This window comes from Oncorhynchus mykiss, chromosome 7, assembly GCF_057628025.1.
Source record: "Oncorhynchus mykiss isolate SJ-2025 chromosome 7, ASM5762802v1, whole genome shotgun sequence".
Taxonomy (NCBI): Eukaryota; Metazoa; Chordata; class Actinopteri; order Salmoniformes; family Salmonidae; genus Oncorhynchus; species Oncorhynchus mykiss.
The window spans coordinates 3,843,662-3,870,763 of record NC_143028.1 but is presented as its reverse complement, the minus strand read 5'-3'; the positions used below and the strand labels follow the sequence as shown (position 1 = coordinate 3,870,763).

Sequence of the window (27,102 nt, the reverse complement as noted above, 5' to 3'; positions counted from 1 at the left end):
TCAACAAACATTGCTCAACCCAGTGCAACCAGCTTCAAGAAAATACAATACTCTTCAATGAAACAAATCTAGGTTACATTTCCAAATATATCCCAATTTTAGATGACCAATAAGCCAATAATAGGTGAATTCTCATGACTTCCATGGCAGTTGTTTAAAATGTGGATTAATTCCAAGCCAACCAAGAATATAGAAGACTCAGAGGTCACAGACCTTGACGAACAGCTCACATTTACCCTAACATTCTCCTCCGAGCCATGCATCAGTGATTTGAACAGATCCTCGGGTTTATAGGCCACACAATGAAGCCTTTGACTGACTCTTACTGAATGCTCCTTCAATTCCAAATATAAACCTGCAAGTAAAGGCTGGAGAGTTGTGGGAGAGATATAGGATGGATCTTTTGGGATTGTATCACTTATGTTGGTTACACGGAACTAAGTATTTCTGTTTTCATACTTCCATGGACCCACATGATGTATTTTTTCTGCAGTCCCATCACAATACAATTTATCTTAGATTATAGACATTTGTTTTTTCTGGCGCTTTCTTTTTGTATGTTTTTTTTCCTTCTTAAACAAACAGCCTCCCTATTAGAACCACGCAAGCGTTCTATCACATTCTAATGAGCATTTGATCACTTTCTTTCTGGTTGCTTTTATTTTGAAACGTCAATCAAACCGGAAGTTCTCGTTTACACGTGGTCTAAAGCAGAACATACACACGTAACTAAACATTGGAGTTAGCTAGCTAACTTTCTCGGGAGTTTTGTGAAATGGACTCAGCTGGTGCTATCGACAAAGTGTAAGACAGTCATCTTGACCGAAATATAAAGTAAACCAAGGACATTACAATGTTTGGATGTTTGGTTGCTGGTAGATTGGTAAGTATGGAACTTGCTAACGGCAGCAAGCTAACTTGGGACTGAAATGACAGCTAACTACACATTTGGTATGAATGAACAATGTGTTATTGTATTCCCGGCTGCTCACTGGTCATTTCTACTCGTAGGCTACATATACCCATTGATTCTTGAACAATATAGCTAGTTATAAATGCTCTATGATATGAGCTAAACAGAGAGAGGTTTTGTGTACATTGTTTAGCTTGTACAACTTTTCTTACCGTAGTTAGCTAGTATCATAACCCAAATTGTACTCATGTTTGTTGTTTTGGGGTGTCATTCTAAACAGAAAATGTATAGCTTCAAAGTATGTTTCCTACTACCATGACAGGGTACATGGACTTGCAAGCATGGCTGTCTATGAATGTAAGAGTCCCAAAAGAGATACATCATGATGTCCCTACCAGAGGCGGGTGGGAGGAGCTATGTGGACAAGCTCATTGTAATGTGTAATGGCTGGAATGGAATTCGTGGAACGGTATCAAACATATGGAAACCAAGTTTGACTCCGTTCCATTTATTCCATTCCATCCATTGAGTCCATCCTCCTACAGCTCCTCCCACCAGCCTCCACTGGTCCCTACCTACCCCAATTATCAGTTGACCAAAAAAATGGCAGGGTCAAACTGCTGAAATACAGAAACAGATTGTGCCTTTAATTAAATGAAAAGTACCTCTTGAAATAACTCCAGCTCAAGTAGAGGTCACAATTGTCTTTTAGGTCCAGACTGACGCCCAGCAGGTTGCTGGTGACAAGTTTGTCTTCAACCTACCAGACTATGAGAATGTGAACCATGTAGTGGTGTTCATGTTGGGCACAGTGCCTTTCCCTGCGGGGATGGGTGGAGCCGTCTACTTCTCCTTCCCGGACCCTGTCGGTGGGCAGGTCTGGCAGCTCCTGGGTTTCATCACCAACGACAAACCAAGTGCCATCTTTAAAATATCTCAATTAAAACCAGGTGAGTATCATTCAAATGTATTTAATAAAGCCCGTCTTTCATTAGTAGTTGTCACAAGGTGTTTTTTCAGTATGTGTGTTTTAGTGCTGTAGTGGTAAAACAATAGGTGGGTAAACTGTGATCGCCAGTTTTGGTGGGAAAAAAAGAACCCTTCCTCTTCTTTCAATGCATTTTCTGGCAAAAGGTGGGTAAACTGTTGAGCAAAAGTTACACCATTGGTGTTTCTGCTGTCTTCCTATAGGTGAGGGTGGAGAGCATCCATTTGGAGTTATGACAGTACCTCGGCTTGCCTCCGTGGCCCAAGTTGGTGTGTCTATTGAGCCTTTGGAGCAGCTGGTCCAGCAGACGCCTGTATCAGGTGCCACTGTGTGCGCTGTTGACTCCTTTATGCAGGTTAGAGCATTATGGGTGCTTTGCAGTGAACATAACCAGTGAAAGTAACCTTCCTTTGATAATATGTATACGAGTCAATACTCAAGCTGCTTGGTTTGATTGCTGTGTACCAGCAACACGGGTGTATTTACAGTGCCTATGGAAAGTCTACACCCCCTTCAACTTTTTTCACCTTGCTTTTAAAGTGATAGATTTCATTGTATTTTTTTGTAATTGAGCTACACAAAATACTGTCAGTGAAAATAAAATTCTACACGTGTAAAAAAACAACAAACATAACTAAACTATAGTTGTTGCATATGTATTCACCCCTTTGTTTAGGCAAGCCTAAATTAGTCCAGAAGTCAAACTTGGTTTAACATATCACATAAGTTATATGGACTCACACGGTTTACATTGTTTTTAAGGACTACACCTTCCTCTGTCCCTCATACATATATCTGTAAGGTCCCTCAGTCATGTATTGAATTTCAAGCACAGATTAAACTACAAAGACCAAGTAGTTTTTTCGAAAGCCTCAAAGGGCAGTGATTGGGAGATGGGTAATAATAACAAATCAGATATTGAATATCTCTTTAAACATGATCAAGTTAATTATGCTGTGGATGATGTATTAAACCAGGTATTCCCAAACGGGTACGTACGTGCAATGCCATCGGGGGTACACCAAATAAAAATGTGATTTCACATTTTTAAAAACAGTCCATTTATATTTTCCAACAGGGCTGTACATTTGGGTGTTTTTTTTCTCTTACCTGAGTAGCCTCTCTTCACTGCCAAAAATAAAAATAAACCATCTAGCGTTTAGTGAAATAACAACACTGTCAAATACAGATAGCCTAGTCAAATAATTGACATTACTCTCTCGCGGGAATTCCACTAATGGTCCATATGTAGCCAAACATAGCTGCTGCTCATTCCGTTTGCTGGAAAATGGATAAATGGTCAAATTTAAAAAAGGCCCGTGTCCATAGACACATACCAGCTCTACTGTTACTACCAGCAGTACTACACCTGCACCTGTCAACAACAAGTTGGTCTGCTTCCACGAGCACATCCAATGCTAGCATCAGTAATTCTACATTTGTTGTTAGACCAGCTAGCATGGATGTGAATCTGATGCAGCCGAAGAGCTACTGACAACTTACCCGGGAAAGCACCGAACAGACAGGGACATTGGACCATCGAAGAGGTGCAAATATGATGATAACTACATTGATTTGGGGTTCACTTATTGGGAGTAGTGCCTTCCCTCAGCCACAGTGTGTTATATGTGCAAAAGTAAACCTTAACTCTTACGCAGACATTAGACGACAGACAACAGATACCATTAATAAGGGGCCAGAAGCGTCTTATATGGTGAGCTACCGAGTGGCTAGGCCAGGCAAGCACCATACTATTGTGGAGGACTTAATTATTCATGCTGCAGCGGATATGGCTGGAACAATGCTGGGGGAAAAGATCCAAAAAACTATACAGACAATGACTTCATCAGTGACATGGCAGGAGATGTTTTGAAACCATTACTGCTTTGCATACAAGCCAGTGAATATGTGTTACAGCTGGATGAGACAACAGACGTGGCGGGCCTGGCACATGTCCGTTATATTTATGGGGGGTCAATTAAGGAAGACATCCTCTTCTGGAAACCAGGAGAGGATATTTTTTAAGTGCTGGACAGTTTTGCGACATCAAATGGACTTTGGTGGTCAAGATGTGTTTATCTGTACTGATGGAGAAAAAGCCATGACAGCGAGACATAGTGGAGTGGTAACGCGTGTGCAAGCAGTTGCTCCCGATGCCACTTGGGTACACTACAGCATCTACCGAGAGGCTCTTGCTGGCAAGGGAATGCCTGACAGCTTGAAAGACGTTTTGGACACCACAGTGACAATGGTTAACTTTGTTAAAGCAAGGCCTCTGAACTCGTGTATTTTCTGCATTATGCAATGAAATGGGCAGCGACCATGGAACGCTTTTACAACATACAGAAGTGCGCTGGTTTTCAAGGGGCAAAGTATTGACATGTTTTTTTAATTGAGAGACAAGCGTAGTTATTTTCTGACCATAATTTTCACTTGTCTGACTGCTAGCATGATGACGAGTTTGTCACACGACTGACCTATCTGGGTGATTTAAATCCTCGCCTGAATGATCTGAATCTAGGATTACAGGGACTCTCCGCAACTATATTCAATGTGCGGGACAAAATTTAAGCTCTGATTAAGAAGTTGGATATCTTCTCTGTCTGCATTAACATGGACAACACACAGGTCTTTCCATCATTGTATGATTTGTGTGCAAATGAACTCAAGCTTCCGGACAATGTCAAATGTGATATAACGAATCACCTGAGTGAGTTGGGTACGCAAATACACAGGTACTTTCCCCGAAACAGATGACACAAACGACTGGATTCGTTATCCCTTTCATGCCCTGCCTCCAATCCACTTACCGATATCTGAACAAGAGAGTCTCATTGAAATTGCATTCATGTGGTTCAGTGAAAATGTTATCAGAAGCCTGCGCTCAGAGTATCCTGCCCTAGAAAATCGCACTTAAGACTCGGCCCTTTGCAACCACGTACCTATGTGAGAGTGGATTCTCGGCCCTCACTAGCATGAAAACTAAATACTGGCAGACTATGCGTGGGAAATGATTTAAGACAAACTCTCTCCAATACAACCCAACATTGCAGAGTTATGTCCATCCTTTCAAGCACACCCTTCTCATTAACCTGTGGTGAGTTATTCACAATTTGATATGTAAGATGGTTAAATAAAGAGAAATTATATTATTTGTGCCCTGGTCCTATAAGAGCTCTTTGTCACTTCCCACGAGCTTACAATGATGGCAAAAAACAACATTTGAGAGCACGCTGACCCTGGTGCTAGAGGGGGTACGCAGCTGGAGGTTGAATGTTTGAAGGGGTACGGGACTATTAAACGTTTGGGAACCACTGTATTAAACCACCCAGATACATCAAAGATGCAGTCGTCCTTCTGAACTGAGCTGCAGGACAGGAAGGAAACTGCTCAGTGACTTCACCATGAGGCCATTGCTGATTTTTAAAACCGCTACAGAGTTCAATGGCTGTGATGGGAGAGAACTGAGGACGGATCAACAACATTGTAGTGATCCCATGACCTAAATTAGAGTGAAAAGAATACAAATACACAGAAGATTCCAAAACATACATATGTATGTGACAAAGCACTAAATACTGGAAAGGAAACACTTTTTGGCAAATCTGATACATCACTGAGTAGCTGCCTCATCTTCCAGCATGGTGGTGGCTGCATCATGGAACGATTGACATCAGCAAAGACTGGGGAGTATTTCAGGATGAAAAGAAACAGGATGGAGCTAAGCACAGGCAAAATCCTAGAGGAAAACCTGCTTCAGTCTGCTTTATACCACACACTGGGAGAGGAATTCACATTTCAGCAGGACAACCTGCAACACAAGGCCAAATCTACACTGGAGTTTCTTACCAAGAAGACTGAATGTTCCTGAGTGGCCAAGTTACAGTTGACTTAAATCTGCTAGACAATCTATGGCAAGACTTACTGTCTAGCCATGATCCCCAACACCTTGACAGAGCTTGAATTTTGAAAAGGAGCAAATATTGCACAATGCAGGTGTACAAAGCTCAGACTTACCCAAGAAGACTCACAGCTGTAATCGCTGCGAAGGTGTTTCTAACTAATTAAGGTATATTGGCACTTATTTTTCATGAATCTCTAACACTTTAACACAATGGGAAGAAATCCAAGGGGGGGGGGGGTATACTTTCTACAGGCACACTAGCATTGTGTTCAATTGTATTAGGTTGCACAAACAGTCAGTGGGCAGAACAGTTGATCATTATGACAGGGGGTATTTGAGACCATATCTAAAGGAGACTTCTCAAACATGGGTCTATTGTAGACCCACTTCCTCTTTGCTTACCTCGTGTCAAAATACATCCCCACAAGTTATTCCTTTTTTGTCCACATATGGCACATGTGCAGGACTTTTATTTTGATGTTGCTAAAGAACACCTACACACTCAGCTGACCAACTCAACTCTCTCTCCTCAGTTCACTCAGAAGATGCTGGACAGTTTGTATAATTTCTCCTCGTCTTTTGCCGTTTCCCAGTCGCAGATGACTCCAAACCCCTCAGAAATGTTCATCCCTGCCAGTTCCATCCTCAAATGGTAAAATGATTCCCTGTTGCTCATATTCAAAGTCAGACCATTTAAACAGCTGCTTGAATTAACCCAATCAATTATTTTAAATTTACCTGACCCACGTTTGTGGAACCTGTGGTTATTGGGCTGGCTACAAGGAAACTAACATTTGAGGAATTTCTCAATCAGTCAGTTAAGCATGGACACTGCAAACGATCTGAATGTGCTTCCTAAATCAAAAGCATAAAGTCATGTGCTCCTCTGATATTTCTCCCCAGGTATGAGAACTTCCAGAGGCGCATGGCTCAAAACCCTAATTTCTGGAAGACTTGAGTTGTCTCAACGATACCACAGTGTTAAAAACCATGATAAAGGGGCATGGACAGAGAAGACCAAAGACTTCATTTTCTGTTCCAGAATGTCCAGGAATGGTCCTCCACAGAAGACGAAAAGATTGTTTTATAGCAACAATTACTACATGTTTTGTCAAATATTAAACGTTTCTTAAAATTCTCTTTTCACCACTACTTTATTCCATACATATTTAGCTTGCCTATACAAGCGGATCCTAGATGCTTCATTTATTTTCATGTTGAAAACGTTCATTGCTAGTGCATGAGATGCACTTTTGGGGCAGTTAACGAAAAGGCCAACACCCAAACTGTCCCGCTACTCATGTTCTCCATGCATTCAGATGGCCTGGGCTTAGCGGACCATATATTTACTTAGAGTTTTCAAGCTTCAGTACCTCGGAATGAGACAAGAAGCCTTTAGAAAAATAGCATTTATTAAAGCCCATTAAAAAGTGAATAGTAAGCAAAGGGGAACTAAATAGCAAGAAGGGGGGAGAAAGCTTGAAGGGCTCCAGGGTTGTAGTCTGATTCTCCACCCTTCTCCCCAAATTGCACACCTTTTCACCCCCCTCATGGATTTAATAAGGATGGGCTGGTATAAGTATAACCCGGAGAAGGGAAACAAAAAGGGAAATAATTGGTGGGTTCCAGACACACTTTTCTGTGCAGACCTGTAGCACCGTTATGTTGGGAGTGGTTCCTGAGATGTTAAACAACACCTCCATTGGACAGATCTGATGCAGACTATACACAGAAAACGTGTACCTGGAAAATGTTTCTGGTTCTTGACAGCAAAGTGACTGGTCCGTCATAATAGAATAGGTTGCTCGTTGCCAATGTTGTCTTCATCGCAGGCGGTCCCAGCGCCAGATAGAGGCGTCGTCACAGACTGCAATCAGGATACTGCTGTCACGGCTGAAGCTGGTCTGTCTGATGGCAGAGGTGCATCTTGGGAGGGTGAGGATGGTGCACCTGAAACAGAGAGCCAGGTTAGAATGTATTTGGTGAAACAGAAAGACAGTGTCTCCGAAGATTATTATAACTAAACTAAGAGACCACCGCCCGTCATTTCAAATGAGAACAAATGAGTCAGTGGGCAGAGCCAAGCAAGGGGCTGGGCAGGGCCAAGCAAGGGGCTGGGCAGGGCCAAGCAAGGGGCTGGGCAGGGCCAAGCAAGGGGCTGGGCAGAGCCAAGCAAGGGGCTGGGCAGGGCCAAGCAAGGGGCTGGGCAGGGCCAAGCAAGGGGCTGGGCAGAGCCAAGCAAGGGGCTGGGCAGGGCCAAGCAAGGGGCTGGGCAGGGCCAAGCAAGGGGCTGGGCAGGGCCAAGCATGAGCTTGCAAGATCCTATTGGCGCGTTGTAGTATATATTTGCATATCGCTGTTAGTGAACGCCTACTTTGAAGTGCACATGTGCAATATCTCAATTTGCCTTTGCACTCCTTTTAAACAATGCCTTTTTTTTTTTTTACTTTAGCAAAGGGTAAAGTCTTTAAAATGTAGTCCACTCTGTTCGTAACAGACTGCAGCTTTGGGAACAGAACTGTATTGAGGACAAACTGTTGAAAACGACACATTTGCAGAATGTCGGACAAAATCCATCTTGCTGCAGCATCTCCCTCTGCCGGCCACTTGGCTTTCTCTCACTACCATATTTGGTAGTGAATGGAAACGCCAAGCGGATGCTTCACATTTATACATCCCCTGAAATATCTGTCTCATTATTCTGTGAGGTCTCTGTCACAGCCCTGGGATATGATACATAACAAGGAGAGTGGTGCTCTACTGGCCTTCACTTCTCTCAGGCAGTCTACCATCTAGGCATGGACCACTGCTTAGGTGAGGTGTATTGGTGGGAGGTTAACTCTTAACTTTCCGGGTCCTTTCAATTCTTGGTGTTTTCAGAAGTGAACTTTTTAGCAATTTCTTTTGTAAAAAATTAAATATGGGTAAAGTAGGCAAACATGTCCTTTCTCAGCATCAGACCCGTCTAATTCTCATTTGAAACATTTGGTTTAAAACCTCTTAGATGTTAAGTCCCCTGTATGGGGGGACTGAGCGGTTCTGGACTGGTTCTGACCGACATTTTGGTGTACAAAGCCCTCTGAACGCCATAGTGTCCTGTGCCTTAAAGTGGCACAAAGACCCATTTTGTCTGCTCTCTGTTTCCACTCTCTCAGCGGCGCGGACTTGTGGGGTCTGAAACGTGACACTTCATGTTCATAGGGAGTGATGTGTCACATTCTCTGGCCAATCCAGACAAAGAATCGATTTCCTCTGAACAAGTGAGCCTGGGAAATGGCATATGACAGTCTGAGTCCAGCCGTTGTGGTTTCATCTCGCTGTGAAATTCTCAGACGGATTTAGAGCTTTCAAAATAAATAAAACACTAAATAATTTCATAGAATTGAAAGACTGCGTTCTCTTGGTCACAGACAGAAGTTGTAACGAGTCTGCACCCATGTGAATGGTGTCTCTGTGCTGCTCAGTGGACATTTAGATCATATTTATTTCACGGTTAAGAAATGGGAAATCTTATACTAAGTCGTTTAGAATTTGTTTGTTCATATTTGTACCATGTACTTGTGTTCTAAAAAGAGAGTACACCTCGGAAAGTTATAACAACATTTACCAGAAAGGCTAGTTCCAGACCTTTCTAAACTATACAACATTACCAGTTACTGTTTATGACCATGAAAAATGATTAGGTTTGGATATGTCTATTTAGGCAAAAATACAAATGTTACCCTATATAATTAGGCTAAATGACAGATTGTTAACATACTGTATTGATGATCTTTCACAAAGTAGTTGTGGGGGTCCTCTACTTCAAGGTCCCACACGTACAGTTTCCCTACAGACTCTTACTTTGCTTTGTGGGGGTCCTCTACTTCAAGGTCCCACACGTACAGTTTCCCTACAGACTCTTACTTTGCTTTGTGGGGGTCCTCTACTTCAAGGTCCCACACGTACAGTTTCCCTACAGACTCTTACTTTGCTTTGTGGGGGTCCTCTACTTCAAGGTCCCACACGTACAGTTTCCCTACAGACTCTTACTTTGCTTTGTGGGGGTCCTCTACTTCAAGGTCCCACACGTACAGTTTCCCTACAGACTCTTACTTTGCTTTGTGGGGGTCCTCTACCTCAAGGTCCCACACGTACAGTTTCCCTACAGACTCTTACTTTGCTTTGTGGGGGTCCTCTACCTCAAGGTCCCACACGTACAGTTTCCCTACGGACTCTTACTTTGCTTTGTGGGGGTCCTCTACCTCAAGGTCCCACACGTACAGTTTCCCTACGGACTCTAACTTTGCTTTGTGGGGGTCCTCTACTTCAAGGTCCCACACGTACAGTTTCCCTACAGACTCTTACTTTGCTTTGTGGGGGTCCTCTACCTCAAGGTCCCACACGTACAGTTTCCCTACAGACTCTTACTTTGCTTTGTGGGGTCCTCTACCTCAAGGTCCCACACGTACAGTTTCCCTACGGACTCTTACTTTGCTTTGTGGGGGTCCTCTACCTCAAGGTCCCACACGTACAGTTTCCCTACAGACTCTTACTTTGCTTTGTGGGGGTCCTCTACCTCAAGGTCCCACACGTACAGTTTCCCTACAGACTCTTACTTTGCTTTGTGGGGGTCCTCTACCTCAAGGTCCCACACGTACAGTTTCCCTACGGACTCTTACTTTGCTTTGTGGGGGTCCTCTACCTCAAGGTCCCACACGTACAGTTTCCCTACGGACTCTTACTTTGCTTTGTGGGGGTCCTCTACCTCAAGGTCCCACACGTACAGTTTCCCTACGGACTCTTACTTTGCTTTGTGGGGGTCCTCTACCTCAAGGTCCCACACGTACAGTTTCCCTACGGACTCTTACTTTGCTTTGTGGGGGTCCTCTACCTCAAGGTCCCACACGTACAGTTTCCCTACAGACTCTTACTTTGCTTTGTGGGGGTCCTCTACCTCAAGGTCCCACACGTACAGTTTCCCTACAGACTCTTACTTTGCTTTGTGGGGGTCCTCTACTTCAAGGTCCCACACGTACAGTTTCCCTACGGACTCTTACTTTGCTTTGTGGGGGTCCTCTACCTCAAGGTCCCACACGTACAGTTTCCCTACGGACTCTTACTTTGCTTTGTGGGGGTCCTCTACCTCAAGGTCCCACACGTACAGTTTCCCCACTTGGTTTCCCAGAGCCAACATCTGTAGGACAAGACATGTGTTACTTCAATAGTCAAACAACTTCCTACGTGGAGACAATACTATACTTTATGTTTAATGTTAAACAACAAACTTGCATCTATTTAGTTAGAAAGTTCCGACACCAAACCACTGTTTGCTTACAATACTGGGATGAACAGTAGCAGATAAGGGATTCCACAAAGCCACAGACAACGGAAGGGGAAATATCATCTCTACCTTCTGCCAGAAGTCCATGGAGAAACGCATGTACCAGATGTCACACTGGCTGTAGTCGAAGCGACCCAGGATTGTCACGTTGGACTCGTTTGGTTTGATGCGGTCAATATCGTCCTCCATCTTCCCTGGTTTCCAACACACGATAGCGTTCTCACACGACTGGTCAGGTCAGGGGAGGAACAGACCAAAGGAGTCGGGTTATGAGGGTCACAATGGGATCCACAACCTAATAACAGAATGTTTGAACAAAAAGATTCTCACAGTCTTACCTTGGATAAAATCAGATCTCCCAGCCAGCGTACGCAGTCCACATAGTTCCTGTGGATGTCTCTGGTAGAGAAGTCAGGGAAGTGGATCTTCTGAGAGACCCATGGCCTGTAAGAAGACAGAATCATCGGTTAAAGGAGCAAACATTTTCAAGTTGAAAATCAACAGTTCGGGGCATCAGGTAGCCTAGTGGCTAGAGCGTTGGGCCAGTAACCGAAAGGGTGCTAGATCGAATCCCCGAGTTGACAAGGTAAAAATCTGTCGTTCTGCCCCTGAACAAGGCAGTTAACCCACTGTTCCTACACCGTCATTGTAATCAATAATTTGTTCTTAACTGACTTGCCTAGTTAAATAAAGGTTAAATAAAAGATGTGAGATTCTGACTGTATCCTGGCAACACTGTACTATTTTCCTAATATGCAATTGTTCAGCCCTGTTATTTGAACGCGCTGTGTTGTGTATAAAAGTCTGCTGAATGACTGAAATATATAAATGGGAATACACATACGTTTGTTGCCCACAACCAATATGTTCACCTGTTTGTCTTGGAAGGGTTGTATTCATAGGACCCGTGAATGGCTTTCTGCATCCTCTCTGAGTTGATCGTCCAGAGCTTCAGAGAGTGGTCCATTCCACACGACATGATCTTCTCACCAAGCAGGTCAAAGTCCTGGCGCAGAGACATTTTTCATTATTATATCATTCATCTCTCATTTCTTTTTTTGTGTGTTCCATATTGTATCGCCATTTTCAATGGTCACATACACATAGAAATCCCTGACTCCTATTGATCAAGAAAGCCAATAAGAGATGGTTGTGGTCGTGTACTCACTGCACTGAGGACCTCATCTCTATGTCCCTCTACACCTCCAAAGATGGCCACCAGTGTGTCTGTTTGGATGTTCCACAGACGAAGGGCGTGGTCTAAAGGCAAAACACAAAGCTGATGAGATATTCACACAGTCCATTTTATGTCAAGTCATTCTGTTAATGATGTAAATACATACAGATTAGAAATCATTCCTAAATGTAAATCGTTTAGTTCTCAAAAAGTCAGGTCAGTCGAGAAAATATGAAGTCCTAGCTATGGTGTCTAGTTGTTCTACCTTTGCTGACGGATAGCAGGAGGTTGGGGTCTCTGGGGTGGAACTTGAGCTCGTTGATGGCGTTCCCGTGACCAACATAGTGCTGCATTAAAAAACAACAAAACTATTCAGAGATGGCACAACTAATCCCTCCCTTATGCAGAAATGTAAATTCCATCCCTGGTGTATCGGATACAACTACTTGGAAATTGACCCACCTTGATACACTGCATGGTGATGTGGTTGATGACCCGAATGATGCCACGTGACCCCGCCACGGCCAGGAGGGGATGGCTTGTACTGGTGTCAAAGGTCCAGGCGCAGGTGTAGAAGTTCTCATCTGCATCGGCATCCACGTATGACTGCAGGAGTCGGATCTCTCCTTGGGAATGGCACTCGTACAGGGTTACCTGGTAAATTAAGGACATCACATAGTCAGCAGTGACAGGTGGCACATGAGTCTGTATTTTACATGTGTTGGCTATTACACTTTCAACATGGTTTATGTGATGCCAAAGAGACTTACTCTGTTGCTCCCAACTGTAGCAAACACCAGCGGGTCCCCTTCTTTACTGTGCCAGTTGAACTGGACCCCAAATAATGGCTGGCCATGGTCCTCCTGTGTAAATAACAAGTTAATTATGAGTTGAGCTCATGGTCAAGGTGATGAGGTAGCCCTGTGACTTCAAAATCAGTGTTAAAATTAGGCCTATTGATAAGATGTGACATGTCTGCAGTTGGAAATATTATTGATAAGATGGGCTCACCCTGAGGCTGTTGACGCACTTGAAGGAGTATTTGCACTTCTTTGATTTCCACTTGCCCTTGCCCCAGCTCTTCCTGCCTGGAGCGTTGGCTGTGTTGGTGGGTGTGTCTGGACGCTCCACATTGGTCCCACTCTCAACGCTGACAGCATCATCCTACAAACACAAATTATAGCAACATGAGATGGGGTTGGTTGTGGTTGATGCGTTTGCAACCTGCAATGGATGTTCTGCACCCCCTGTTTTTGACTACACTGGTGTCAGAAGTGGGATGGCCTACCATGAGGGGCTTGAGATAGACTAGAAAAACTAAACTGACAACTGGCTAATGATTATCTACTTGGACAATCCCAGAAGGGTCCATAGCTTGATAGCTAACACTACCTAGAGAGCATAACTAGCCAGCTAGCTATTTTAGGTGGAGGCCCTTTGCAGTGTTGCCTCGAATCCCTTGCTCGTTGAATGATCGTTTTCTTATTTCCTGTTCTGGAATGTTTGAAAGGGAAATAACCACAACTAACGTTAACTAGGTATCTATAGCTAAATAAATAAAAATCTAGACCTAGTTGAAACAAAGGGAAAGGCCCAGCTATCATCACGAACTCCAAAATCAACTACCAGTCGCTTGCTAGTTAGCTTGCTAGCTATGAAAAGTTAGGCTAACATTAGCTAACCATTTTTCATGTCCGCGCCGATACAAACAGAACAAAATCGAATTTACATTCTCATCTGCAGAGAGATCGGGATTACTGTTTTCATCACTGCTCAGCTTCTGCTTTTTTGTCGGCATCTCCTTTCCCGCTTCGGTAGGGGTCTCGGACATGTTCTCCCTCATCTTCTGTGCTTCTCAGATTCAATCATAGCGCGACCGCGGAGAATAACTTCCGGGTCTTTTATGTCCTTTGGTCTTCACAATAAAAGTCCCAGTCAAGCCAGAGACGGAAGAGGAGGCAATATACCCCGCTCTCCGTTTTTTCCTAGTTCAATAAAAGCCAATGAACTAAGTAGACCAGACCCACCTGCTATTGCATTGGTGTCTATGGGAGACACCCGTTAATTAAGTAGACCGGAACCAAGTGACCATACATACATGGTCACTGTGTTGGGGCGACAGGTAGCCTTGATTTAGCCCACTGCAGTAAAAGGTTAAACAAGTTAACATTCACAAGGCTGCAGGGCTAGACGGATTACAAGGACACATACTTCACTGACATTTTCAACCTCTGTCTGACCCCGTTTGTATTAAATCAAATCAAAATGTATTTGTCACATACACGTGTTTAGCAGATGTTATTGCGGGTGTAGCGAAACGCGTGTGTTTCTAGCTCTAATAGTGCAGTAATATCTAACAAGTAATATCTAACAATAACAGAATCTAAAGTAAAGGAATGGAATTAAGAATATATAAATATTTGGACAAGCAATGTCAGAGCGGCATAGACTAAGATACAGTAGAATAGGATAGAATACAGTATATACATATGAGATGAGTAATGCAAGATATGTAAACATTATTAATGTAACAAGTGTTCCATTATTAAAGTGGCCAGTGATTTCAAGTCTATGTATATAGGGCAGCAGCCTCTAATGTGCTAGTGATTGCTGTTTAGCAGTCTGATTGCCTTGAGATAGAAGCTGTTTTTCAGTCTCTCGTTCTCAGCTTTGATGCACCTGTACTGACCTCGCCTTCTGGATGATAGCGGTGTGAACAGGCAGTGGCTCGGTTGGTTGTTGTCCTTGATTATCTTTTTGGCCTTCCTATGACATCGGGTGCTGTAGGTGTCCTGGAGAGCAGGTAGCTTCCCCCCAGTGATGTGTTGGACAGACTGCACCACCCTCTGGAGAGCCCTGCGGTTGCGGGCGGTGCAGTTGCCGTACCAGGCGGCGATACAGCCCGACAGGATGCTCTCAATTGTGCATCTGTAAAAGTTTGTGAGGGTTTTACGTACACGTTTCAAGCAAACCACCATAGTCCCTGTGCCTAAGAACACCAGGCCCGTAGCACTCACATCCGTAGCCCTGAAATGCTTTGAAAGGCTGGTCATGGCCCATATCAATACCACCATCCAGGAAACCCTGGACTCACTCCAATTCACATACCGCCCCAACAGATCCACAGATAACGCAATCTCTATTGCACTCCACACTGCCCTTTCCCACTTGGACAAAAGGAACACCTACGTGAGAATGCTGTTTATTGACAACAGCTCAGCGTTCAACACCATATTTCCCTCCTAGCTCACCACTAAACTAAGGACCCTGGGACTGAACACCTGCCTCTGCAACTGGATGCTGGTCTTCCTGACGGGTCGCCCCCAGGATGTGAGGGTAGGCAACAATACATCCACCACACTGACTCTCAACACGAGGGTCTGGAGTGCGTGCTCAGTCGCCTCCTGTACTCCCTGTTCATCCATGACTGTGTGGCCGTGCATAACTCCAACACCATCATTAAGATTGCCGACGACGCAACGGTGGTAGGTCTAATCACCGACGACGGTGAGACAGCCTATAGGGAGGTGGTCAGAGACCTGGCAATGTGGGCAAGACAAAGGAGCTTATCGTGGACTACATGAAATTAAGGGCCGAACACGCCCCATTCACATCGACGGGGCTGTAGTGGAGCGGGTCGAGAGCTTCAAGTTCCTCGGTGTCCACATCACTAAGGACCTATCATGGTCCAAACACACCAACACAGTTGTGAAGAGGCCACAACAATGCCTCTTCCCCCTCAGGAGGCCGAAAAGATTTGGCATGGGCCCTCAGATCCTTAAAGAGGATCTGAGGGCATCTTGACTGGCTGCATCCCCTCTTGTTATAGCAACTGCTCGGCATCCGACTGCAAGGCACTACAGAGGGAAGTGCATAAGGCCCAGTACCTCACTGGGGCCGAACTCCCTGCCATCCTGGACCTCTATACCAGGCGGTGTCAGAGGAAGGCCCTAGTAATAGTCAAAGACTCCAACCACCTAAGGTATAGACTGTTCTCTCTACTACCACACGGCAAGCGGTAGCGGAGCGCCAAGTCTGACCAAAAGGCTCCTGAACAGCTTCTACCCCCAAGCCATACGACTGCTGAACAGTTCATCAAATGGCTACCCAGACTATTTACATTGGCCCCTTTATTATTTATTTATCTTCATTGTTTTGCACTGACTCCCTTGCACTGGCTCTACGCACACTCACTATACTCTACCCACATGTTCACATACTAGACTGACACTCCAACTCACTCACACACACACACACACACACACACACACACACACACACACACACACGCATTTTGACGCCACACACACATAGACACACGTTCACACTTCACATATGCTGCTGCTACTGTTTACTGTTTATATATCCCGATTGCCTAGTCACTTTTACCCTTACCCACAGGTACATACTGTATTACCTCATTTCCCTCAACTACCTCGTACCCCGGCACATTGACTCCATACTGGTACTCCTTGTATACAGCCTCAATATTGTTTTACTCTTTCCTTTTTTATTTCGCAAAAATGTGTCTTACTTTTTATCTGCACGGCTGGGAATGGACTCGTAAGTAAGCATTTCACTGTAAAGTCTACACCTGTTGTATTCGGTGCATGTGACCAATACAATTGTATTTAAGTTGAACTGACCATTTTTTCAATGGTTTCTTTGGTCTAGCCTACATGCTTGTGATACACTTGTTGTATACACTGGTGTCAGAGGTGGGATGGTGACTTTGATCCCACTTCTGTGAAAATGGACAATAAAGATTGTTTTCTTTGCTCTGTTCCGGTATAGGCTACTTTTGTAGAACGTCCTCGGGCAGATCTGGAACGCGCCCAATGCGTAATTCAAGTAGGATGCAAGCGCACTCGCTTTTGTGCGCTTCTGAAGGTACAGTAGTCACATGATCCAAACGGGAACAAACTCCATTAGAACTCTTGATAGTGCATACATAGTGATCTAGCTCTGAGCGCAACATGATCATCGACAGAATTATCGAGAACGGCCTGAATCTTGTGCATCCAGGGACTGTTGTAACGAGCCCCGTGTATTTGGGGTCTTTTTACCAGGATACCTCACCTGCAACGGAGATCAACAACTCTCTCTGTGCGCCAAACGAGTTTGATGGCTGGGGTAAGGTTGGGAGCCCGACTCCGCCAACTGCAGACAGTGCCACGAACGGTAAAACAAAACCCTCACTTTTAGAAATCAATATACATATTTGTAATTGTTGTTATTTTTCCTCTAAGCAGACTATTGTGTTAATAATGATAGGCTGGCTACTTTATATTATCAAAAAATAATTATTGTAGTTAATGGTTACTTCCTTATTAACCTACTTCTGGAACAAGGAAAAGAACATTGCGTTAGTGACACGGAGGATTACTGATCATGGGCAGTGGTGGAAAAATTACCCAATTGTCATACTTGTGTAAAAGTAAAGATACCTTCATAGAAAATTCACTCAAGAAAAGTCAGTCACCCAGTAAAATCCTATTTGAGTAAAAGTTTTAAAGTATATGGTTTTAAATATACTTAAGTTTCAAAAGGAAATGCAATTGCTAAAATATAGTTAAGTATAAATCATTTCAAATTCCTTATATTAAGCAAACCAGATGGCACCACTTTTTTGTTTTTTTAAATGTACGGATAGCCGGGGGGCACGCTCCCACATAGACATCATTTAGATCAGAGGCGGTAGGGATGACTAGGGATGTTCTCTTGAGAAGTGTGTGAATTAGACCATTTTCCTGTCCTGCTAAGCATTCCAAATGTAACGAGTACATTTTGTTGTCAGGGAAAATGTATGGAGTAAAAAGTACATCATTTTCTTTAGGAATGTGGTAAAGTAAAAGTTGTCAAAAAATATTAAAAGTACAGATACCCCCAAAAACTACTTAAGTGGTTTTAAGCATTTTTACTTAAGCACTTTACACCACTGATCATGGTTAGACCCAACATCATATTTAGACCTATAATAGCACTGTACAATGGAAGAGCAAGGTAGATACATTATGCTATTTGAATGGCAGAGGAAAGTGAACAGTTACTGTCATTTGGTGAAGGTTGTAGATAACAGTGTGAATTTGGCATGAGCTCCGCTAGCTGTGGAAATAGGGGAAGTGTGAGGTCGCGTTCCAGGTCGTCTTGCCCATTTTAGAATGTTTATTCATACACTGCAGTATGAAGGTTGTGTTTCTGAGTTGTTTAGAATACCTGAGATTCTGATGTTGATAAAGCCTGACTTCTGAGACAGTTCTCCAGACATAATGAGATTTAATCATCTGTGCAGATCAAGCAACTTCAACAACTATATGGACATGCCTCTTTTTGTAGCTTCCACGCCCCATTGAATAACATTGAGTATTTGAGCTCCTGTGCTTGAACTTGGCCGACAGAGTTCCCAGGAACTGTATTACTGTATCCTACCACTATAGATATATCATACATCAATGGCTTTTTGCAAATGAGCATTTTATGAATTGCTGAGTGTACCTTTAATTCAACACAACCACTTTTGCCTCAATAGCAAACTGATCAAAATTAGTGTTTATTTCAAACTTGTCTTGGGATCAAAGATTCTCATCGGTCCTATTTATACCTGTTGCAGAGTGTTCCATGAGTGAGGTGCGGTCTTTTGGCCGTTTCCAAGGTGTGCGGGTGAAGAATACAGTGAAAGAACTCATCATGCAGAAGCGCCTTAGCAACCAAAATGTACAGGTAAATTAAATTAAATTATGTTATGTTATTGTTCGGCTAGTTTGTGTAAATATTATGTTTAGCGTGCACATATTTAGCTTACATCTGTCCATATTTTCATGATCTCTGTTTTTCTTCATGTCCAGCAACACTCTGAGGGAGAATACACAGGTAATATTAACGTTTTATCAACACACATTATCCAGAAATACTGTAGATACTGTACATTATAATATCATGTGCAAATGTTTTTTTTGTTCGTTATCGTGTAGAGTTGACCTCCCTTCTTCAAGGGCATAAGAGGACTGCGGACTTCAGCTTGATAACCGATTCACCTGCTAAAAGACTTGCTACTGCAAAGGCAATCCTGGTAATTGTATGCTTTGGGTTATACTGTTATTTTAATTGAGTCTCCTTTAACTTTTCCCACGGTTCTTGGTGTTCAGGCTAGGGTTGGTTTCATAGACCCAGGTTAAATACATCCAGGGATATTCCTCTGGTTTAGCTAATGAAGAACTAGTGAAAACCACAAACTCTCATGCAGGTCACATTGTTATAGCTACAAAATATATTGTGTGATATGACCGACCACTTCAATAGCCCAATTCCATTTCTCCTTTTCTGTGTAGTCTGATGTCACTTCACTTGCTTAGTTCCCCCCGGGTAAACCCCAGTGAGACTGAGTTACCGCCTCCACCCTGAGGGCTATTCCAGAACTCAAAATAAGGAATACAGTTTGGCAATGTTATCATGCATATAGATTATTAGGTTTTGCATGTGTGTCTCATATAAACTCTGTTGTTTTGGAGTGGAAGGAATCCAACTACAAATATCTTTCTTCCTTATTGTTTACCTTTCATGACAGGAAATGTACTTAAAGCAGCAATCCCAATCATTGGTTGAAACAATAACAAAGCGTTCTCGTTCTAAACCTCTGAGGGATTGGGCTGGAGAAATGTAACCACTCTCAAATGTATAGACTGAGCCATGGATGTAAGGACTGACCATCCATGATATCAAAATGATAGTTTAACCATGCTGTATCACATCCGGACGTAATCGGGAGTCCCATAGGGCTGGGCACAAATGGCCCAGTGTTGTCCGAGTTTGGCCGGTGTAGGCCGTCATTGTAAATAAGAATTTGTTCTTATCTGACTTGCCTAATTAAATATAAAACATTTAAAAAAAATAATCAATGGGTACAAACAGTTCATTTACAAGTCCAAAAGTGGATGTATCATCTGTATTATCCCTTTTTAGTATTTATCATCCACTTCTGTTCCAGAGTCTGAGCCCTCCAGAGGGAAGCACACTGGACATTGACTTCATGGAACTTGGATATGAGTCCATGAAATCAGAGACCTCCCCACAAGAGACCCTCCCTGACTACTTCAGCCTCATCGACTATCAGTCCCTCTACCCTCAAACCCACATGCCACAAGCAATGGGAAACTCCTATGTCCCCCAGCCTTTCATAGCCCCGCTAACCCCAAAGGGTGTTTGGCCATTGGCTCAGTTTGCTGAAGGGGAGCCGACGTCCTTCTTTCAATGGCAGATACGACAGGAAGAGGAGAAGTTGGCAGGGCTCACCCCCGAGATGCTCACAAGCCAGGATAATGATGGAGACACGTCAGTTTGTGTAGTATTCATCAACCCCTTGTATACATTTGCCTTTTGTAGATCTAAGCAACTATGCATACTCAACTCAGTTAATTTTCTAACCCAGTGGCCTCCAACTCTGGTCCTGGGGAGTTACGGGTGTGCAGGGTTTTGTTCCAGCCTTGCACAGTGTTTGAACACAAACCTGCCACAACCCGTAGCTCTCCAGGAACAAGGATGTTAGTGACACTATTCTAATCCATCATGTGACCTATGCTTGCCAGACATTTATACTCTTAGAAAGAAGCTGCTATCTAGAACCTAAAAGGGTTCTTCGGTTGTCCCAATAGGATAACCCTTTGATGAACCCCTTTTGGTTCCATATAGAACACTTTTGGTTCCAAGTAGAACCATTTGGGGTTCAATGTAGAACCCTTTCCACAGAGGGTTCTATATGGAACCAAAGGGAGTTCTCCTATGGGGAGAGCTGAAGAACCCCTTTGGAACCCTTTTATCTTAGTGTAGATTTTTTTTTATCTCTGTGTTGCCAGATTCTTGCACATAGCTGTGGCACAGGGCAGAAGGGCTCTAGCTTATGTGCTGGCCAGCAAGATGGCTACTGTCGGCATGCTGGATATGAAGGAGCACAATGGCCAGGTAAGGATTTACATTCTCACGCCCAATTCTAAATGGACCCCTAGCCCCAGAGACTTCTGCCACATACACACACACACCACACACACACACACACACACACACACACTAGTGCCTAGGAGCTAGTGGCTATGGGTTGATTTGGAATTGGTCACAAGGGCGCAGTTATGATTACAACTGGGATATCATCTGAAAAGGAGGATTTTCAACATTTGATCTTTTTTGTCTTTTGTTTTGTACCCAGAGTGCCCTTCAATTGAGCGTTGCAGCCAATCAACATCTGATAGTGCAGGACCTGTTGGCCCAGGGGGCTCAGATCAACACCACTGACTGCTGGGGCCGCACCCCTCTGCATGTGTGTGCAGAGAAGGGCCACGCTCTCACTCTCCAGGTCTTTGACTTTCCCACTGTGGCACATACTAAGAGTGTGATATGAATAGGGGCTCTGGATTTAATCTGACCACGTCATGTTCTGACCTTATAACTTGTATTTCACAACTTCTGTTTGAGGCATCACTGCAGCCAGTCAACCTTAGCAGTTAGATAACCCAGTGCTCCTCAGTGGCACAGCGGTCTAAGGCACTGCATCTCAGTGCTAGAGGTGTCACTACAGACCCTGGTTTGATCCCAGGCTGTATCACAACCGGCCGTGATCGGGAGTCCTATAGGGCGGCGCACAATTGGCCCAGCGTCATCCGGTTTAGGGGAGTTTTTTTCCGGGGTAGGCCGTCATTATAAAATAAGAATTTGTTCTCTGACTGACTTTCCTAGTTAAATGAAATAAATACAAATTAAAGATAGTCAGGGAAGTGTCATGCACATAGACCAGTGTAAGCAATACAGTGACTAAGGTCTGGTTTCAGTGATGGACTCTTTTGGTATAGAGGAACTGCCTACGTCACTACTTTATCAGCTTGAATAAAATACTAAATAGTAGCTAGCAATATGGAGATCAGAGGTTATTTTTAATGAGTGCATTTCACAAGTGGCTAGTTTGCATCAACTACCTGAACTAAAACAACTGCAAAGGTTGTGCCTGCAAACTTTGGTTTTTGAATCACGTTGTTCTGGCATGTCTGCCTCTGGATTTGTGTGGCAAAACCCCAGATGTATTTTTCCCTTATCAATGTAGGCAGTGACTTAGTTCCTCTTTGTCAGAAGAGTCCATCATTGAAACCACATCCTACTCACTGTGTTGCCTAGGGTATACCTCATCATACAGAGACTATGGTATGAAAGGTTTGAATAAAGGTCTGAAAACATGATGATTGTTGAACACAATCTCTGTTATTATTATTATTATAATACATAAGGTTTGGCAACTTTAATCAACGTCTTGGCACTAGAGGAAGGAAATAGTGGTTGGAAGAGAAGTCAGGGAAAACACTGAGCCGTAGGGATGTGAGTTCTCTCTTTTAATAACACTGGTTGCCAATCACAGCAAACAAAGTTAACGTTTTTACCAGGAGCCTTGTGTTTGTTAATGTATGAATGGAAAAGCTAGGTTTATGATCGCCTGAACAACGATCCTTTTATGTCTTTACCAGATGATTTGAACATAGTCTGATACAGTATGTCATCTGCACTGTGCAAACTTGGTTTTCAGGGTATTTTACCCCTGCTAGTTTCAAGAAGTAAAACCACAGGTTGGTTGTCAATGGTCGATTTGTTCTAGGCTTCCAGTATATGGAAATAAGGCGTGGTGATTTTCCCCCCTGCACGCTCTTGCCCAAATGGAACAAAAAAAGTGTAGAGAACTCTGGTGCTGTATGCACAATCAGAAGAGATCTGTCAGCAACTTGCTGATGCCATTTTGATAAGAATCTATGCAAATTTGGCTCATGACTCAATGAATGGATTTATAGGTTTCACTGAAACGTTGCCATCTTGATTATCTGTGATACACTGTGCCCTTTTCAGTGATTTTATCTTTCAATTGGAATTTTGTCTCACTGTGTTTGATGTTCCTCCTGACTTGGAATGTTGGAATGTTTTTTTGTCCCATAGCAACAGTTGTTCTGTATCGGGTTAGATCACAGGCAGTGACTTCCTCATCAGCTCATAACATATATAACAGCCAGCCAATCACAGAGCATTTCCTCAAAACAACACTGGGACAAAATCCCCCTTTCTTTCAAAAACTGGTTTAACAACAGATGTGCTTCTGATAAAAGGTCACGGCAAATGCACTCCCAGCCTATCAAACATTAACCGTCAACAGAACATGGCACGCTAAACCTCCCAATCATTAACGCCTATTAATCTGTTACTCAACTGGTCCTGGATGATTCTCACAACAGTTCTTGTTGTCGGATACTATTCATTAAGGAAGAACAGGCGCTGCTGATGAATGGCTGGCATATACTATCTCTTTTAGATCTCTAGAACTAAACATTGACACTGTCGTCGTTAGCGATGACATGTTTTACCATGACTAGCTAATTCCACAGTTGTACCTTAACACAAGTGTGTGTGTGTGTGTGTGTTTTAAATTGAAATCAAAAGTTCTTCCTGTTATACCCATCTGCCCTTTATCCCCCTGTTTAACATTTTCCTTCACACTCTCTCTCTTCCCGTAGACCATCCATAGAGCTCTGAAGGGTAAAGGGCAGGAGCTTAGTGTGGAAGAAGTCAACTATGATGGTGAGTCAGAGTTGCTCAGAACTATGACCTGTCAGGATTGCTCATAATCCTCTATACAATAAAACAGGTGAGGCAACCTGTGTCTCAACCCAAGGCTGAGTCGCAAACTACGACAGTCAACATTATTTAACCGTCATAACGGCAAAATAAATACTACCTCCCCAATGCCTCAACCTGCTTTTCTCTCCAGGCCTAACTCCTCTTCAGACAGCGGTCCGGTCTCACAATGCGGTTGTCCAGGAGTTGGGCCGTATGGCGGCGACCCCCCAGTCCCCTGGGGAGGTGGAGTTGATGCAGAGAAGGAAGCTACTGAGGCAGTGTGTCAACACACTGCTCCTCATGGGAGCCTCCTGTGCAACTAAGGTGAGTTTGAGTAGCCTGGCCCCAAATCTGTCTGATGCCTTGTCAACTCCAACCTTTCCAACTCCTACGGTCATTGGAGTTGGCAAGGCATCATAAACAGATCTGAAACCAGGCTAGAGGTTGAGAATCTTTTCATTTATAATTTTTGCGTATCATTCTTTGGCAGCATAGCCATTCCATACAGTCTGACCGTACTTGTGTCTTTTTCCAACAGGATCATAAAAGTGGCCGCACCTCCCTGCACATGGCTTCTCAGGAGGCCAATGTGGAGCTTTTACGCATCTTCCTCGACCAGCCAGACTCTCTGTCTATCGTCAATGTCAAGGTGAGATACTACTACAGTACCTAATGTCAAGGTGAGATACTACTACAGTACCTAATGTCAAGGTGAGATACTACTACAGTACCTAATGTCAAGGTGAGATACTACTACAGTACCTAATGTCAAGGTGAGATACTGCTACAGTACCCAATGTCAAGGTGAGATACTACTACAGTACCTAATGTCAAGGTGAGATACTGCTACAGTACCTAATGTCAAGGTGAGATACTGCTCCAGTACCTAATGTCAAGGTGAGATACTACTACAGTACCTAATGTCAAGGTGAGATACTACTACATTACCTAATGTCAAGGTGAGGTCTCGCCTCTCTCTGGAAAACAAACGTACATGATAACAAATCGGCGTTCTGGCTCAAATTCTGAGCTGACAAACAGTGTTCCCATTGTTCATTGTTTTTTGGTCATCAGGAGGTAAGTTAACTAAACCCTCTAACATGAGTTCTGTCTACCAGGCATTCAGTGGAAACACAGCACTGCACTTTGCCAGTTCTGTGCATGGTCGCCTGACTCAGGTAGATGCTGTGAAACTGCTGATGAGGAGAGGGGCTGACCCCAGCTCCAAGAACCTGGAGAATGAGCAGCCTGCCCAGCTGGTGGCTGAAGGGCCCGTCGGAGACCAGGTGAATAATGCCCCAAAATGGTTCTTCGGGTGTCCCCCTTCTGTAGAAATGGCTCTACGCGGAACCCAAAAAGGTTCTACCTGGAACTAAAAAGGTTCAAACATGGAACCAAAAAGGGTTCTTCAAATGGTTTTCGTATGGGGACAGCCGAAGAACCTTTTTTAGGTTCTAGATAGAAAAAAATACTAAGTGTGTAAGCACATCCATAAATCAGGTACAAAAAGTACAGCATGGTTCTACGTTGATGCCATTGCCTGGAAAAATATAAGATACCAGCACACAGTTGAATCCTCCCTCTGTGGGAGCATTTAAGTGTTCTTGTATCTATCTTTCAGGTGAATATTCCCATGTCGTTGTTTTACTATCATGTAATCATTATTTAACCAGGCAAGTCGACTGAGAACCTTTTATCAATTACTATTAAGGTATGTCTGAGATGCAAACACAGAGACGCATTAAAAACACAACAGGAAGAACACACAAGTTCACGTGTTAGACTGGCAGACATTCAAAACACACACACTTCAACAAGATGGGACTGTATTGTAATAATGTGCCTCTGGTTGTTTCTCTTAGGTGCGGCGTATCCTGAAGGGGAAAGGCTACCAGGCCCGGTCTGCTGCCCAGTAGGATGCAATCTCCTGTCCAGAAACACTGTCAGTCAGACAGTCCAGTCTACGTAGAAATGATTTGCCATCGTATGTATGGCAGATGTCAGTTGTTTCAATGAAACAGTGAATGTTGTTCGCTACAGTGTAGTGTATTTTGAAGTAACCATGTGATCGTCTACCTTAAAGGGGCAATCTGCAGTTGTTACATCCATTTTTGGACTTGTAAATTATTAATATGTACCCATTGTTTCTTGGCAAATATGACTTATACATTCATCATGAGCTTAGTTCAACTGTCGTACCCCATCAGAACCCAAAATATATAAGCTTGTTTTACTCCAATGTTTATAAACAAAGTACATGGAAACAAACACTATAAACAGTAGCTTCAAAATATGGTTCAAGCTATAATGTTGATATCATGGATGGTTACTCCTTAGCCGTGCCTATGAATTTGAGTGTTAACCTTTCTCTAGCCCCATCCCTCAGCTTTTTACTGAAACGGGCAGAGAATACGCTTTGTTTTTGTTTCAACTGCTGACTGCCGCTTTAAGGAATGACGCCTGAAGGGGTTTTCACCACTAAACCACTTTGGGTTGAGTCACAGGTTGACTCACCTGTAATGCTGGTGTGAAACACCTTGAGCTGGAATGTGCATTGTAGCTAGGGCTTGACCACATAGTAAGAGTGTAATGTAGCTAGGGCTTGACCACATGGTAACAGTGTAATGTAGCTAGTGCTTGACCACATAGTAACAGTGTAATGTAGCTAGGGCTTGACCACATAGTAACAGTGTAATGTAGCTAGGGCTTGACCACATACCAGTAACCTGAAGAGACGGGAGCTCAGGATTTTTGAATTTCTTGGAGGTTCTGGTACGGTGGCAGCATGGGGGTCTTGCCTTATTTTATTCATTTTAAATGTGTATTTTCATTTACTTTATAAATAAATGAAAATAAATGAGTTGGCTAGTGTCACAAATAATTAAGCTATATAACGGGTCATTGAGTTTGTGCATATTTTGCTTTAGTACCCATCTCAATTATATACTGTACCATGGAGATGAGATGTTAGTACAATATCTAGACTTGTAATTTGTTTGATCTCTTTTGGAATGTAAATCTAGGATATTTTTTATGTATTGTCACAATTTGTTAACAATAAATACAATTGATTAACAGTGCATTTGATATTAACTACGCTGCCTGAAACATGACTTTATGGGCATATTATCACCACCAGCAGTAATAGGTAAGGAAGAAGAAT

The 27,102-nt window shown here is 43.3% G+C and overlaps 3 protein-coding genes across 3 annotated transcripts; 2 read left to right on the top strand and 1 right to left on the bottom strand.

Annotated features, from left to right (window-relative positions):
* Positions 1 to 692: 692 nt before the first annotated feature.
* ck073 (CK073 protein) lies at positions 693 to 6,939 on the top strand. Its single transcript, NM_001165102.2, is given in 5 exon segments — positions 693 to 883; positions 1,626 to 1,863; positions 2,105 to 2,256; positions 6,339 to 6,457; positions 6,709 to 6,939. Coding segments are annotated over 5 exon segments (594 nt in total). The 5' UTR covers positions 693 to 853; the 3' UTR covers positions 6,764 to 6,939.
* Positions 6,940 to 7,199: 260 nt separating this feature from the next.
* LOC110527230 (polycomb protein eed) lies at positions 7,200 to 14,369 on the bottom strand. Its single transcript, XM_090239846.1, has 11 exons — positions 14,035 to 14,369; positions 13,317 to 13,469; positions 13,076 to 13,168; positions 12,768 to 12,959; positions 12,571 to 12,652; positions 12,297 to 12,388; positions 12,001 to 12,134; positions 11,467 to 11,572; positions 11,198 to 11,356; positions 10,908 to 10,981; positions 7,200 to 7,755 (listed from the first exon to the last, which is right to left on the bottom strand). The coding sequence occupies exons 1-11, from the start codon at positions 14,146 to 14,148 to the stop codon at positions 7,629 to 7,631; spliced, it is 1,326 nt and encodes a 441-aa protein (XP_090095972.1). The 5' UTR covers positions 14,149 to 14,369; the 3' UTR covers positions 7,200 to 7,628.
* A 2,805-nt stretch (positions 14,370 to 17,174) lies between these two features.
* Positions 17,175 to 27,010, top strand: LOC149982212 (NF-kappa-B inhibitor zeta-like). Its single transcript, XM_090239843.1, has 12 exons — positions 17,175 to 17,486; positions 18,916 to 19,025; positions 19,151 to 19,175; positions 19,277 to 19,374; positions 20,290 to 20,633; positions 21,155 to 21,260; positions 21,502 to 21,648; positions 23,837 to 23,900; positions 24,091 to 24,263; positions 24,478 to 24,588; positions 25,058 to 25,225; positions 25,802 to 27,010. The coding sequence occupies exons 1-12, from the start codon at positions 17,282 to 17,284 to the stop codon at positions 25,853 to 25,855; spliced, it is 1,605 nt and encodes a 534-aa protein (XP_090095969.1). The 5' UTR covers positions 17,175 to 17,281; the 3' UTR covers positions 25,856 to 27,010.
* The last annotated feature ends 92 nt before the right edge of the window (positions 27,011 to 27,102 follow it).

Bases quoted from the DNA above. Each gene is read 5' to 3' on its own strand.
- LOC110527230 (XM_090239846.1), bottom strand. From the start codon at position 14,148: ATGAGGGAGAACATGTCCGAGACCCCTACCGAAGCGGGAAAGGAGATG. The intron at 13,169-13,316 runs GTGAGCCCATCT...TTATTTACACAG, and splicing joins AGTGCGTCAACAGCCTCAGG to GAGGACCATGGCCAGCCATT. The intron at 7,756-10,907 runs GTAAGAGTCCGT...TCTCTGTTTCAG, and splicing joins GAGGACCCCCACAAAGCAAA to GTGCACCATCCTCACCCTCC.
- LOC149982212 (XM_090239843.1), top strand. From the start codon at position 17,282: ATGATCATCGACAGAATTATCGAGAACGGCCTGAATCTTGTGCATCCA. The intron at 21,649-23,836 runs GTCTTTGACTTT...CTCTTCCCGTAG, and splicing joins GCCACGCTCTCACTCTCCAG to ACCATCCATAGAGCTCTGAA. The intron at 24,589-25,057 runs GTGAGATACTAC...TCTGTCTACCAG, and splicing joins TGTCTATCGTCAATGTCAAG to GCATTCAGTGGAAACACAGC.